The sequence below is a fragment of the Ctenocephalides felis genome, unplaced genomic scaffold, assembly GCF_003426905.1.
Source record: "Ctenocephalides felis isolate EL2017-DRISC unplaced genomic scaffold, ASM342690v1 CF-g0.4_SCAFFOLD_01886, whole genome shotgun sequence".
In the NCBI taxonomy this organism is placed as follows: Eukaryota; Metazoa; Arthropoda; class Insecta; order Siphonaptera; family Pulicidae; genus Ctenocephalides; species Ctenocephalides felis.
The window spans coordinates 48,316,069-48,333,523 of record NW_020538040.1 but is presented as its reverse complement, the minus strand read 5'-3'; the positions used below and the strand labels follow the sequence as shown (position 1 = coordinate 48,333,523).

General features: G+C 29.4%; 2 protein-coding genes across 3 annotated transcripts in view; one reads left to right on the top strand and one right to left on the bottom strand.

Moving 5' to 3' along the window:
- The window catches only part of LOC113378841 (sodium/potassium-transporting ATPase subunit beta-2), a 406,525-nt gene that overhangs the window by 205,265 nt on the left and 183,805 nt on the right, over nucleotides 1–17,455 (top strand). The window lies entirely within an intron of this gene.
- Nucleotides 9,462–11,923, bottom strand: LOC113378839 (constitutive coactivator of peroxisome proliferator-activated receptor gamma-like). Its single transcript, XM_026619456.1, has 3 exons — nucleotides 11,866–11,923; nucleotides 10,790–11,498; nucleotides 9,462–10,660 (listed from the first exon to the last, which is right to left on the bottom strand). The coding sequence occupies exons 2-3, from the start codon at nucleotides 11,475–11,477 to the stop codon at nucleotides 9,564–9,566; spliced, it is 1,785 nt and encodes a 594-aa protein (XP_026475241.1). The 5' UTR covers nucleotides 11,478–11,498; nucleotides 11,866–11,923; the 3' UTR covers nucleotides 9,462–9,563.

Genomic DNA, 17,455 nt, shown 5'->3' with positions numbered 1-17,455 from the left:
GTCAAGTATGCTTAATGTACCCCATAGGTGGGGCAAGTTGAGCAATAAGAAAGTATAATGAAATCATAGGTTCAATGTCGATTAGTGATGAAATGGAACAAGTTTTAATATCCAGTTTATATTTATAGTCTTTATTGACAGAGAAAACAAAAACTCTATAGTAAATTTGTTTGAATAATTAACCAACAGTAGAATCAACAAAACAATATCGTATCTTAGGAATTATTTTACGATATATTCAGTATTTTTGTTTTAAATCATTATTTCTTACATTATTACTCATAGACTAAGCTTAAACTTAAAAATAATAATTAATTTATGGAAGTTAATGGTAATTGTCTTAGTGATAGAACAAGTTTAGCAAACTATGCTCAACTAACCCCAACCCGGAATTTCAAAATAAAAGTGAGTTTATAAAAAACCGTGAGAATTATACCCAGAATCTCTATGCATATTAAAAGTACTATAATATATGGAAGAATAACATTTACCTGATTAAAATTAAATAACATTTGACTAAACCAGACGAAAACTCGTGATGATTTACTTTTTTACTTTTTGGTCTCAAAATAAACAAAACGCCCGTGAGCCTCACTCATTTGTCTAGCGGCCACTAGCGATCGGGGGATGTTTATTTCTCCCAAACCTCTATCTTTCCGCCCATATAATGCCTAAATGGACGGCGAATAGTTTTCGAGATATTTCGATTGCTCAACTGCACCTATGCTCAACTAGCCCGCTCTACCCTACAATATAAAATAATCGAGAGGATTAAAAATAATGCTTTGATCAACCCGTCTTTATAATCGTACTAGGTATATTTAAATACTATTATTTGTTGATACATTTGCAGCATTCCAGTTTGCGAATGTATGCACACAATACTTGTGGCGCGAACGGCGACCAATGTTGTCCCATGTACAACCAGACACCATACCGTCCAGGCACCACCAATAAGGCAAACGCTTGCGAGCGATGCGAATGCCACGGCCACGCTACATCCTGCGTCTACGACGAAACAAGTCGACATGCTGTCGGGAAGTCTCGACACTAATGGAAAATATAGAGGCGGTGGCGTATGTGTCGATTGTGGGGTGAGTATTTAACTTGTTCCTTTTATGTAATTTTTTTTTTAATCTTCAAAACTATTTAGCTCGTACAATATATAGTTAATCTCAACTAACAATAAAAATTTAAATTTTTTTGCTGAAGAAAAATGAAATCTTTTAAGATTTAAACATTTGAGATCTAATAACTCTATAAATCTTGATATTGTTTATTTCGACTTTGAAACATATTGTGATAAGGTTTTTCAGCACAAGTCGAAAAATATAAACAGAACGTAAATATAAATCTTTTTTAATACGTTTCGAGCTATGTGCTAGCTCATCATTCAGCTAAAATACACACAGAGTAATAAAATAAAGTAACAAAATAAAATAAAACAGAATTAAAATTATACAAACCAAACCAGTTTAAAATAATTTTATATAAAATTTGACAATTAAAATATCAATTTTGTTCTAAAACAAAATAAAACAAAAATTATTTTATTACTCTGTTTGTATTTTAGCTGAATGATGAGCTAGCACAATAGCTCGAAACGTATTAAAAAAGATTTATATTTACGTTCTGTTTTTTTTTTCGACATGTGGCTGTGAAAAACCTTATATCTATAAATCTATAAATTCTATAAAAATCAAGAACAAAAATTACTAACTGGTTCTTTTTATGTAAACTTTTATTTATTATTTACAAAATAATTACATTTTTAACTAATGCTAAATAACTACCAACGGAAGAAAATACCTTTTGGGATTTTAAAGATTACCGTTTATCTCCTCCATTTCAAAGATTACTGTTTTCAAATCAAGGTTATAGCTGGTTATACATCTTTTTTCCTCTAGTTTCAAATATTGTTGTTGAACAATGCTTAGCTTTACTGATTTTTGACACATCGGTGGTGGACCTTTTAACCCCGACCTTCATATATTACTATCTATTCTTCGATAAATTCTGGAAAATTATAACTGGAAAAATGTTATTCGACAAAATGTCCATTTGATCGATACCAAATTTAGGTTCTGAATTTAAATAACATAATAAAAAATAATATAACCTAGAAAATGTTTTTATAAATACCAATGAGTATATAATTATACAAATGAGATCTTTCAGAGCACCGTGTTTGAAAAAAATATGCCAAAAAGTGCATTTTCATATTAACATTTTAGAAAAGTTTATATTTTAAGTCTCTAGTAACACTTGCGGCCCGTTTACTAACGTTTTTTTGATATAAACTAAACTTTAAACAAAACTACTTAATATTATTCACGTAAAACATCCTATTAAAACGCAATTGAAACATCATCTGTCAAAAATATTGTTTTATTGCTTCTACAACAACTTTCAAATTAAAAATGTAAAGTTTTCTACGCTTTTTGAAATAAATACTCACCTTTCCGACCATCTCTGGATTGGCACGAATTTTTCAAGACTAAGACTGACCATCGGTTTAGCCGTTTCGTTTTCGAGTTTTACCGAATCATTTGATTGAGAGCTCCATTTTTATATATAAGATATACTAAAATTATACGAATTCATGAAAAATTGTATATAATTATAATGTTCTGTTTCATATTTTTGCATTAGACTTTTAGTTGGAGAGAAACAAATTAGATTATTAAATATTATAATTATTAGAATTTTTGCTTTGATTTTGATAAAACAATTTTATACTTATATACTAAAGTTGATCGTTTTAAACAAAATATTTAAGTTTACTTTAAATTTATAGATAAGTGCTACAGATCTGAAAATTAGCGTACAACTTTTTTGTAAATATTATGACAGTCAAATTTCTCTCTTTTCTCTTTATATTTATGAATTATGGTTATAAATATTACACTATACTAAAATTAAAATACATTTTGGATCAATCTGTTATATCACTTTAGCGCCCCTTGTGAGTGCGCCCAAGGCACTTTACTTTGGTCCCCAATAATCCATTTCACATTGTATCTACTGTGAAGATGATTTTCAGTAAATTGTTAGTAGAGTAATTTTTTATAATAATTTTTATACTTACCACATACTATTTTTAATGCCATCTTAACTTAATTTGGTATAAAATAGTATTAATAATATGATGAAACGCAACACATTGCGAAATAATGATCATTGCTAACGTTGTTGGCAACTATTATGAAGATAAATAATAAATCAATAAAACCTTAGCATAGTTCTATACATGCCATGCAGATATATGCATAACCATCTATTTTGAATCATTATTTCAAATGAATGTTTGCATTTGCCGATAATATAACATCTTTTAAATTTGCACTTCTAAAAAACACCACGGGCATCAACTGCGAGCGTTGTTTAACTGGTTTCTATAGACCTCTGGGACGTGCGCCTAGTGATGCTCTACCATGCTTACCTTGCGATTGTGATGCAGTAGGTTCTACAGGTGAAAAGTTATGATGTAACATTGTAATAGCATAAAGAACAATTCTTTTATATATGTGGCACATGAAAAATCAAATCAAAGTATAATTGAATGCCTCAAATATCTTAAAGGAGTATTCTGGACAAAAACTTTATAAATCTCGTTTTTGTTTTTTTTTTAACTTCCCGTATGATAAGTTATAGTAATTGCAAAAAAACGAAATTGAAAATGTTTATATATCTTTACGCTTCAAAGGTTTCTGTACAATTTCGCATACATACATAGAAAAAATGATGTATGTGTGTGTGTGTGCGCGGATGCAAATTTTTGTCGACGATTTCGGGAACACGAGTCAACCGATTTGATTAATTCAAAAAACATTCGATTTGTTCGATTGATAAGGAGACGTGCTGATTAGTTTTTGGCAAAGGCAGGTCTAGCCGTTCCGACGATATGGAGCAAAAAGTGCCAAAAACGGTAACTCAGTTTTTAAGAGATCGGAGCGTCCGATTTTAATAATTCAAAAAACATTTTGTATTGACAAGATGAAAAACTAATTCAATTTTTGGGAAGGCACGTCCAGCGGTTATGGACTCTCAATTAAAATAAGTTAAAAAAATGTCATTTGGCGGTCAAATATGTTTATTGGACATAAGCACATCAAATTATCAGATGTTTTATAGAGATTTTAATAATGTGTACACATTTTGTGTAAATTTTTTTGGGTTCCGTACCAAGATTTTTAATTACGGTACGGGAAGTTACAGCAGTTTGCCTTAAGGCACGATGTCATGCACTCCACTAGTTTCAATTATTTTCAAAAGTTTAACTTTTCAAGAATATGCCTGCAACAGAATTTTTTAATATTTTAATTACTTTCGGAGAGATAGCCGTTTGACCAGGACAATCAATCTCTGTTTTTTCCTCTGCGAAACTTTAGACGCGTTTTTCTCAAAACTGTCATAATCAATACGATATCGACGATTTATAAACTTGTACTGAACCGATATAAGTACTTTTTATTTTTGTAGATTTTTCTTCGTCACCAAATTTAAATTTTTACTATTGTTGAAAAATTCAAGAATATCGAACAAGTTTTGAAATTTTTTCTAGAAATTGTCCGTAGTTTCTAAGCTATATGATTGAATAATAGTAATCACAATAAGTGTATATATATATATATATATATATATATATATATATATTTATTTATATTCAAAATATTAGGCGGGCTAAGATTATGAGTATGGTCAGGTGCAAAATTTTTTGTAAATAGTTTGTAAAATATAATTTGTAAAAAATAGTAAAAACATTGTTTTCTCTTTTTACGGCCTTTCAAAAATTGCATAAAATTCATGCTTCTAGATCAGAATACACACTTAACTCTAATTTCTAAGAGTTTTGACTAATATGATTTGCCTTAAGGGCACAACTAGTGTGAAATTTTCAAAAAATCGAATTTTCAATTTTTCCATATTTCGATAGGTTATAAAAATAACATACCAAAATTTTAAATCGATATTTTAAATAGTTTTTGAGTTACAGTCATTTAAAGAGTATATATATAGTACATAGTATAACGATCATTTAATCTTTAAACGCGTTTTTCTCAAAACAGCATTTTCCGAATTTGCTGCAGCGATTACTCAAAAACAAATGATCCGATCACTATCAACTTTTTTTTACATGTTCTATATATAGTTCTACGTAAAATGAACTATCGATGTTTTGATCGGATCAAAAATGGAATTTTGGCAGTCCAAAAACGACCAAAATTTTGGGTAAAATTAGACTTTTTTTTTAAAACGCCGTTTGTCAATATTTGATTTTTTTTCTTCATCGCTGTTCATTTTACAGGCAATATCATCTAGTTTAACGAGATTTTTTTTTTTAAATTTCATCCACGTAGAAAGCCGGAATCACTGCAGCAATGAAGAACCTTTTTTTTATCGCGCCGTTGGAGATCGACGATAATTTAAAAAATATTTAATTTTTTTCTTCAAAAATTTGACTATGTATTCTTAAAATATGTATAAATATATTGCTAAAATTTTGAAATGATTGATAAAGTAGTTTTTTTAATATAAATTCCCAAAAATCACCTTTTTTTAGGCGGTTACACTAGTTGTGCTCCTTAACATAAAAAATAAGGTAATTAATTGATTATTTTTCCCCAAAAAGGTATTTGCGATTTGGATGAATTAAACCCTGGCGCTTGTGAGTGCAAGCCGGGCTTTGATGGTTTACGATGCGACCGCTGCAAACCTGGCCATCGCGGCGCGGATTGTCGCCCATGCCCCTGCGATACACGTGGATCGCTTCCTGGATCTGAATGCGAGCTGGAGTGCCAGTGTAAGGTATCACAACTCAATAACAGACTCTAAAAACTAACCAACCAACTAGTTTATATAATACAACCTATATTTATGATATATGGCAAAAATTAATAGCAATATTTACTTATTATTAAAACAACAAGGCTAAAACGTGATTTATACAATTTTAAATAAAATTAAATCACCAAAACACCATATATGTATTTTACATATATATATATATATATATATATATATATATATATTTATATATATATATATATGAGATTCAGTCTTCAGGGCAATACATCAGTTAATAACTTGTATGAACTTATAACATTTTTATTGTTTCCATACGTTTTGACACATTGTTTTGTGTCATCTTCAGTGGACTATGTAATTGTAGTAATCCTAATTATTTCATAGTAGTAATTGTTCACAAATGCACAATAAAAACAATTCTTGTCACTTCAAATCGGAACAATTATATAAATTTTTAGAAAGAATTTTTTATTGTATAATACATGTCGCAAAGCCGTTGTCCGATGCGGCAATAGCCCATAGAATTGTTTTTATTGTGCATTTATGAACAATTACTATTATATAGTCCACTGAAGATGACACAAAACAATGTGTCGAAACGTATGGAAACAATAAAAATGTTATAAGTTCATACAAGTTTTTAATTGCCCTGAAGACTGAATCTCACATATCTCAACATCAAAATCATATTATATTCATAGTTGTAACGTGCCTTGGCGGGGCTCCGTATTCAAATTTGTTTGGAGGCCCCCTCAAGAGATTTTTTTTTCCATAAAATATAAAAATAATATTAAAAAAATATTTATCATTCTAATTATTTATCTAACTCTCTCTAATTTTCTGAATTTTCACAAATATTATATATTTATTCACTCTCCTTGCCTTTTTTTGAAAAACTGAATTATTTAGTGACTTTAAATTTTATAAAGTTTCTGTCTCTAGCAACATACATGTCCGATAGACGTTTCTGTCCCAAAGTTTTTACGTAATTTTTAATTAGTTTTAATTTTGAAAATATCATTTTAAAACAGTTGCGATTGTAAGTGGTAGGGCCAAACCGATGCAAGCCTATTGCATCTATCATTGTATTTTAATAAAAAAAATTTTTTTGATTTCCGTATTCAAACCTATTTCTTGAATTATCAATCAATTGGTCATGATCATATAAGATATCTTGACAGTATTTCTTTACAGTAATTTAGTCGACAGTTTTCCGGAAACGTTTATTAATTCTCGATTTCAAAAAGACAAATGTTACTACTTAAGTCGCAAAGGTTTTGAAGTCTTTGTTTGGTTAGCAAACAGCAATAGTATATATTAAAATAAAATTTTGGGTCTAAAATTCTCTCATCTTGTGATAACTTATCATAATAACGCTTCATTATCTTTTGTCTTTTGTTATTTAAAATAGTTATTGCAATCCATCTTTTTTGCAAATTATTTGGACTTATCTTCTGAAAAACAATTCAATAAATTTTTATATCTTAATTTTCATAGTCTATTCAAAAGATTACTTAATAATATACTAGGAACCTTAGATAATATGAACAGAATAATTGAATCATTTATTGAAGTGATTCTCTAAATATGATTGTAATATTGATCCGATAAATTTATATGTGTGTTTGCAAGTGTGTGTGTATGTGTGTGAGTGAATGACATAAGCCAAATAGCTCATAGAATAGTCATGTATTCTGATTGCTATTGAAAATAAAAATTTAAAAAAATAAATAAAAAAAAAAAATAAAAATAATAATATACTATAGTTTTTTGTAAGTCATTACTGGCATGTTGTAGAGTTTCAGAAATAAAACTAATAATTTGAAACAGTGAAGCAAGAAATCTGAAAATGATTTACTTGATCATATTTATCAAAATATAACTATTAAACTTGCGCATCATGCAGACAATTCAAATAGTAAAAAAAAAACAAATATAAACATTTTATAAGTATAACTATAAAAATTCCAAATTCCAATTTTTGATGAAGAATGTATAAACTGGATTAGTTTTATAGACTTGTCCATATCTATACAAGAATATTAACTTATCGGATGTGCAAAAGTTTTACTAATTGAATTGATTGCTAGAGCTTGCAGAAATATTGCAGCAGAAATAAATTCTCTTACAAGTTGTAGTTCAATATCTATCGATAACAAAAGGAAATGCAAACTACGTTAAAATTATTCATTTTTTTGGGGCCCTCCTGGATCGGGGACCCGTATCTTTGATACGGCTGATACAGCGGTAGTTACGCCTCTGTATATATTGTTGAAAATTCTTAACTTTTTATTAATTTGTTTTCGAAACAAAGTTTTCGTTGAAAATTCTTAACATTTTATTTATTTGTTTTCGAAATATCGGTGGTGTATTTTTTTTACTCGCGGACCTTTAAGCCCCGTTATATATATTATATATATGAATCAGCTGTGGTAGTGCGCAATGTATTGTGTAGTCTTTTTATTTCATTATAATATTTCAGTAACAAAATTACAAAATATTTTATAACTCTAATTTAGTATTAAACCTTATATTCAATAATGCCAAAGGTAGGATTTATGGCAAATATTCCATACCTCGCAAAATTTTGTTTTCATAACAATTGACATTATTTCAAAAACCACACTTAAACCACGCAAAATTCTGTATGAAACACTTAAAGTATGTCTTTTTTATTAATATGATTTTGTTTTGTTATTTTATTTAGCCGAATGTCGAAGGAGTTCATTGTGATACATGCAAAACGGGGTTTTTTGCGTTAAGCGAGAGCCATGAAGATGGATGCCTGCCGTGTTTTTGCTCTGGTGTGGGATCTTCTTGCAGGTCTGCCGAAGTTAATTTAAGTGTGGTAAGAAAAAGGTCATTATTATTGTAGACCTAGTTGAGAATACTAGTATTCTTAACTAAAATTTTTAATTTTGTAGTTCATGTTGTCGTGATAATAATAGGAAAGAAGGTGAATTTAGTTATATCGTTGTAATATAATTATTCTGAAATGGCTGTCTTTGCATGTATACATACTCCGTCCGAATCTCTTGACTAATATTAAGAATATTCTAATACAACCTATTTTAAATAATGCTAAATGCAAAACATAGTTTTTGCATGAGACATAAATGTCGACTCTCTCTGAATTCGTTCGTAGGAAAATTCGCATTACATCTGCTCTCGAAATTTCTATAAACTGAACTTTTCAATTTAGTTAAAACTTAGCATTAGTAACTTAAACACCTATGAATAGTTTACAGTCATTGGTATATAATTCAATTTTTCATTATCATATTCTGTTACATACCAAAACCTAGTGTTTAGCAATGACATGATAAACACCACTTAGAAAACCAACAAAGTGATGATAAATGCCACAAATACTGATTAACCCTTATATATTGAAAATAACGTGCTAAAAAATTTTAATTTTTAAATCACAATAGTGAATAAAATAACAATTTAATGAGTAGAACAAAGCGATTCAATCAACTGCAAGTGTATGATTTTAGGTTTTCAACTCATATCATTTTAATATTTGCTAATTGCAAAGTTACGATTCAATATTGTATACATTATAGTAATTCTGAAATTGGAAGGTACTTATTTCCGAAACATTGAAAAAAAAAAACGTATTTTGAAAAACAGTTTTGGTTCTTATTCAAATTTGCTACATAACAAAAATGTATAATATTTTTATACTTATATAATGCATTTATGCATGTGTAAAAAGACTTATAACAGATGATTAAACGATATATATAGTACTAAAACATGTAACTGTACTTATCAATAAAATTTCTAGCGCTTTGGAATAACTGCTTTGTTTCATCATCAACAGAGTTTTCACTTAAGGGCGATTTATACAAGCATTGCAACAGAGCTCCATCAAAGATGTTCCAATCTGATATACTTTCCTTTGGTATTAAAAAGCATGTGCTATTGAAAAACAACCAAATTGTTGATAGACCTTTTAAAAACACTGCAGATAAACGTAGCAATCGAGTATTAAATTGCTCTCTCCAAGCTTCGGAGTATTCAGTAACATCATCTTTTGTGCTGCACAATGCACTCATCATCAGGAAAGCATCTATTTCATCCTGAGTCATTTCACATTCATCATGCATGAATAACACTAGTAAAGTTGTTGCCATTATCTTTTCATTAATACTTCGCACTGCTTCCACAGGAAGATCTTCATGCATCGCATTGCAAAATAATTTCCAAGCTATATTAATCAAGTCCTCGTCTTTATCTTCTGCCCAAAAATCTTGTAGTTTATAGTTACTTAGGCTGCAACTTGGTTCAACTGCTTCAACGAAATGAGGTATGGATATATCTCCCCCGTGGCAAACCCACTCTTTCACAATCTTTTTGCCATTTGTAGAACAAAAGTCTAGTAGTAGAATTCCATATATTTTAGCTCTTACTGGTCTCCAGAGAATGCCTGATGGTGGAATATCATATTTTCTAAAATCTTCGTAAAGCATATTTGTCATAAAAACTTGTTTGTATAATATGTCAAAAACCATGGGAGACAAATTGGAATGTGGATCTTGTACAAGATTAACAACTTGCATTAATAAATCGTTCCATCTGATATCATTGGACAAACTAGTAACTTTTTCTCTCTTTATGCCCATATAGGAATCAACAGACATTTTTATTACATGAAATTTGTCCTGACTGCCTAATGCTCGGGTTGCTAAACGCTTGTAGCTTTCAACAGAATTATCAAAGTTCTTTAAGTATAGTGCAACTTTTGAAATCACATCATGTTTATTGAAGTTGGAATTACGATGTTGATGAACATTAAGTTGCTTGAACCACATATGCAGAGTGTTGTTTAGAACATAATCATTACCTGAAAAATTGAGAACAAGTAACATTAATGTAAAGCAAAGTCAGAATATCAATTAAATATAATTATCATATTATAATAAAATATACTTCTTCTTATTCAAATATAAATTAATAAAGTAGATATAATTACCAATCATTGTTCGTAGCAAAGGCAATTGTTCCACTTGTAAACCTAAACCTTGAGCTAACTTTCTGCCGTCATACACATATGTACTTTGATCTTCATAATTCAGATCTTTATAAGACCAGTATGCAAAATCAGCTTGTGCAACTGCAAAATCGGCATCTTGTGAAAATACAGCCAGAGCCTTATTTTCTTTTGCATATGTTATGATTTCTGAGTCACATTCTACAAGTGTCGATTGAATAACTTTGCATTTACTTTGGAAGCAAGACTTTATGACCATACCAATATTATACATCCGTCTAATCATGTTTTCTTTAACGTTTTCCAAACCTTCATTTTCTATAGTGTCCAAGATTTCATAAGCAGAATTGATATCCTCATTCCTTTGAGCTATCCATTTATCCCGCATATCATCTATCCTGCATCCATCAAAAAATGCAACTAGTTCCACATCAAAACTTTGAAGAAAATTGATAAATTTATCAGCCTTTTGCTTATACAATTTGAATTGACCTCCTGTCAAAATTCTTTTTGGGTCAGTCTCTCCAAATATTCGCCTAGAGCAACTTCCATCAATCAATATAAGTGGTGTCTTTTTGGTAGCTTTTCGGCATTTTTCAATTTCACTTGGTATATTCACTTTATAGTAAATTGCAGGATTCCTTTCCATAAAAGATTGTAAACCAGACATTTTCTTTTAGTAATAAATGACCTACGAAATAAGGGTTACGCGATTATTATTAGTATAAATCTTTTGTCGAAGGTAATTCTTTATAAAGAAATTAGATCTATAGATTTATTGTTTACAAATATAGATTAATATATAGGTCAGTATTTGTGTTAAGGTTGCTTTTTTATTATATAGAATCAAACACATTCATAAATTTTAGTTTTTTCATCATTAAATGTCAAATTTTCTGCACTAGAATTGGTAAATATCTAATCCGAACACTGAACTGCAATCATAATAATATCTAAAATAATAATCAAATAATTGATTTAAAATCCAGTATTCATTCTGTATCCCATTTAACATTTATTAATAACACTTTAATTATTATAGTCATTTGAAAATTTACCGTATAATTAAGTTTTATTCACAATATCACTTTAACGTACAAAATGACTCAAGCAGAGCGAACGTTGAAATGTCGAAATGATTCACAGCAAAGCTGATAGTAAGACCGCTGGTAACGTTTTGAAAGCAAACGATTCAAAAATTTTTTAAAAATTTTACTCAGTCTATTTTCATTTTTTTTTTACTTTGAATAGGTTTACTTGAGTCACATTTAAAACAATCAAGAATATCAGTCAGCATTCGAAAACTACATTTACAACGCACGAGAAACTTATTTGCCAAATGTATAGAGTTAAACATTCTTCAGATGTAAAACGAATTTCATAATTTTTATTCAGCGATCAGAATATTTTAAATAAAAAATATATTGAATTTTCAATTCTCTGTATCATAATTACGCCTTATTTTGATTTGATTTTATTTGTTTTATAAATATTTTATTATTGAAAGTAACACTAACTTGGACTAGTACTAGTACAAGTACATGATGTGCTTTTGTAATAGTTTTCTTATACCGCTAGATTTTTCATGATTTTGACGTGCTTAACATCCGAATAAACGCATAACAAATCAAATTTATTTTTTAACCTTAATAAACATAATATTAAAATTATAGATAATCTAAATTATACTGGTAAAAATAATTTAAAAAATAATAATAAAAAGATAATTCTATACAATAAAATTAAATAAAAATAACTAATAATACAAATAAGAAGATAAGTAAATCTGCTTTTGGCACATAATTAGCGTTGACAAAAATGTCTGAAGACAAAAAATGTAAGTCGGTGAACCTATTCAAAGTAAAAAAAAAAAAAACAAAATGAAAATAAGACTGACTAAAATTTTTTTTAAATTTTGAACACTACCACCAGCCAGATGGCCAGACTCTACCCGAAAGAGTGACAAGGACCACATAACAAAAAATCTGCTTACTAAAATTCTTTCTCGAAAGCGTTGCTAGCCCCCATACTATTAGAGATCAAATAGTGCTTTATTATAGTTAGTCCGGGGAATACCAAAAGTTCATACGCGACACATGTGTTCTCCCTATTCTAGTGTTGCCCATTGCAATCAATTATCATTTCGAATATATATTAAATAGACGTTAGTAATGAATGAAGTATATAATTAACTGTTTCGAAATTACACTGAAGATGAGGCATACCATGGTCTCGAAACGTCTGTAATTATTAAATAAAGTGTGTGTTAAAAATCTGAGTGTTGTATTGTTCAGATTTAACATTTAATATTCGTTCCACTTTTATCACAAAATTCTCTCTCTCTCTCTCTCTCTCTCTATATATATATATATATATATATATATATTTGTGTGTGTGTTGTGCATGTTTAGTTTTTTAACTTCGGGTAGGGTATGTATTAGTGATGGGCAAAAAATCGAAAATGAAAGTTTTTGCATATCTTCACGTTTTGAAGGTTTCTGAACATTTTGGCATACCTAAGAAAAAATGGATGTGTGTGGTGTGTGTGTATTGTGTGTCCGCATTTTTTCGTCTACGCGCGCACGGCTCAACCGATTTAAATGATTCAAAAAACATTCGATTCCTATTGATAGGGAGATGTGCTGATTAGTTTTTGACAAAGAACCGTTTCAGGTTCAGTCGTTTCGGAGATACGGAGCAAAGTGTGCAGAAAATAGAAATAGAGTATTTGGAGAACGAAGCATCCGATTTGATTGATCCAAAAAACATTCATTTTGTAATGGCGGGGAGCGGTGTAAGTGGTGATTAGTTTTTGGTAAAGGCAGTTCCAGCCGTTTTGGACATACAGAGCTAAATGTGCAAAAAAAAAAATTCAGAGAACTAAGCATCCGATTCGAATGATTCAAAAAACTTTCTGCTTGTGTTGACAAAACATTGCTTTTGGGAAAAGAATTTCTTTTTATTAACTTCCCGTAGGGTAAGTTATTGTAATGGGCCGAAAATCGGAATTGAAAATTTTTACATTTCTCGACGTTTTGAAGGTTTCTGAACATTTTGGCATACTTCAGAAAAAATGGATGTGTGTGTGTGTGTATGTGTGTGTGTGTGTATGTATGTATGGATACAAATTTTCGCCCACGTTTTCGGGCGCACGGATCAACCGATTTGAATGGTTCAAAAAACATTCGATTCCTATTGATAGGAAAAAGAGCTGATTAGTTTTTGGCAAAGGCAGATCCAGCCGTTTCGGAGATACGGAGCAAAGAGTTCAGAAAATAGAAATCGAATTATTGAGAGAACGGAGTATCCGATTTGAATGAACTAAAAAACATTCAATTAGTAATGATTGAGAGAAGTGTTTATTAGTTTTTGGCAAAGGCAGGCCCAGCCATTTTGAAGATACGGAGCTAAATATGTAAAAAATGGCAGTTTTTGAGAGAACTAAGCGTCCGATTTAAATGATTCAAAAAACTTTCTGCTTGTCTTAACAAAATAATTGATTTTGAAATAAAAATTTTGTTCAATTTTTTTTTTTTTTTTTTTTTTAGTTTTTTTTTTTAGTTTTTTAGTTTTGTGTATATCGAAAATATTTCAGATTTTATTTTTAATTCTGACTATAGTTCTAATATACTTTACAAATAATTTCAACTCTGCAATTCAGTTTATATAATTCTTATAAATATTAGATAATGTTACAATATTTATAATAATCTATTTGAAAACATTCAGTATTTCTCGAACATTTCGTTACGGTACGGGAAGTTCCAGCAATTTGCCTTAAGGCACGATGCCATAATTGCCTCAAGACAGAATTCCACTTACAGCTAGTTTATTTTTTTTAATTTCCAAAAAATATTTTTTTTGATATCGAAAATAATTCGGAATTTAATTTTAATACTAGCTAAAGTTTTAAAACTCACTTATATACTTCAAATCAATAATTTTATCTTTGCAATTCATTTATATAATTTTTATAAATAATAAACAATTTCCTCCATTTTAAATTTGATTGATTGAGTTTTGTTTATTTACTTTTCTGTAGACAAATATAAGGTACAGTATTTATAATAATCTATTTGAAAACATTTAATATTCCTCAAATATTTCATTACGGTGCGAGAAGTTCCAGCAATTAGCTTAAGGCACGATGCCATACACCACTAGTTTTATTATAACAATCGTTGCAATATATAAAGAGGAGTCAAATCAGATTCGCAAGATTGGTAAAATTATAAATAGAATATAAAGTATCTTAAATATAATTTTTATAAATTTTGCATAAAACCAATAATATATATTATCGGTACTTATATAAGATATATACTTATGAGATACTTCTATAAGTATCTCAGTTTAAGTAAGGCCTGTCGAATAATGTTTGTGAAAATTGATATAGAACTATTTTTATAAATATATTAATTAATAATAAAACCATTATAATAATAACGACATCTATTGAAAATTTAGATTTTAGATTTATTTATGAAAAAAACAAAATAACAAGTTAGTGTTTCATATTGTCTTGTGGCAAGTCGCATGAACTGTGTGTAAATAATCGATCTAACCATTTTTTTTTTCAAATTTATATACAATCTACCCCTCTACCAATCTGCCAGTTTACTTGTCTACTTCTCTACATTTATTCCCATTTACCTGTTTGCATCTCTGCCTGTCCAGATGTTTACCTGTGCATCTGTGTACCTTTCGACCTGTCCACCTATTCATTTGTTTACCTGTATACCTGTCTACCCGTTTACCAGCCTATCTACTTGTTTATCAACTGACCTACCTATTAGCTTATCAGTCTATCAGTCTGTCTACGTGCTTTCTGTTCTACCTTTTTACTTGGATTACCTGGATACTTGTCTAAATGCCTACCCGTCTACCTGTCTATGAGATATAGCTGCCAATCTGCTTACTTGTCTACTTTTATTATTTTTAACTGTCTACCTGTATACCTGTCTACCTATTTACAAAAAACTTTATTTGTATGTGAATCAGTAATAATGATTTCTTAAAATCTTATTTGATAAACAAATGTCAATTTTAGCCTTTTTTTGGCATCTCCAAAACCGCTGTATCTGCTGTCGCAAAACTGTAATCAATCATTCTTCATTCCGTTAACAAAAGTTGCCGTCCCGGTTATGATTCAAAAAAATATGGTCACCTTAGAATTAATATAAATTAATAGATAGGGTTTCCCTATAGATAGGAATTGAATGTGCGCCCGAAATCGTGGATGAACTATTTGAAAGTGGCATTTTGTTTCTATATTCTATAATCAATAATAAAAACAAATTAAAGGTTTAGCCATGGGTTTCTACTAAAAATTAGAATTAAATTTTATGAAATGGCTATAGGGCAACCATAACCAATTGCATTCGTTCACTTCGAAACCAAACAATCGCAAACTGTCCTAAGCCGATGAATATTGAAATCAGTCTGCGCATGCGCGCACTAATACAGACCAGTTGCAAATCACCAGATTTGATCTTTTTTCGCCAGTTTGGGCTCATAATCAGAGGGATTTCAAATTTATTTCTAAACAAGTTGGTGATATTCATTATTACATGCAATATATTTCAAGAAGACACAATTTTTCAAAATTTAACAATTATAATAATATTCTTAATTTACCATGGAAAACAACAGTTAAGAATAGTATACTAATAATTCTTGACACAACACTATATTCAAATCACTATCAATAAATACTATAATTATACAAAATGACGTAATCACTCATCAGGGATATATTTAAATTTTGTATCAAATGCAAGTTTAACACTATTTGGCATTTAGTAGAGAAAGGGAATTTACTAGCAAATGATAAATTTATTAAAACAATGAAAAGTATACGGATAAAAAACAATTATTCTCTCTTCTTTTAAATAAAGTAATAAAACTAGTGGTTCATGGCATTGCCTTAAGTCAAATTGCTGGAATTTTCAGTTCCGAAAATTAAAATTTAAAAAAAGCTTTAAATTATTTTGAAAACTTTGAAAAAATTAGATTTTTGAGAGCATTCAAATTTTTGATTTTTTTTTTTTACTTTTTTGAAAACATTATTTTTTCTTTTTGAAAATCTTCTTCGAAACCGCTTAACTAGTTTTTCGAAAAATTTACTTAAATCCAATTATTCAAATTGGACGCTCCATCATCTCAAAACTGAATTGCCATTTTTGGCACTTTTTGTCCCGTATCTGAAGACTGTTTGACCTATGTGAAAAACTAATCAGCACGTCTCCCCATAAATACGAAACGTTGTTTTTTTTTGAATTATTCATATTGGTTCTTTGATCCCGAAATCGTTCACGAAAATTTGTATCCGCGCCCACACACACACATACACACAAGCACACGCAATACATCCATTTTTTCTAACGTATGCCAAAATGTTCATAAACCTTTGAAACTTATATCTCATAAAGATAAATAAAATCTTTATAAATAGATATATAAAAAAAAATATTTTCGTTTTTTTGCGATTTCTATAACCTACCCTACGGGAAGTTCATCAATACAAATAATACAACATATTACAAAATATAAATAAAGTGTCAACAATAATGTCACCGATTCTCTTTTTGGTCTTGAATTTTCTTGTCGAATTATTGTGATTGATTTGAGTGTAGTGTGGTCATGCTT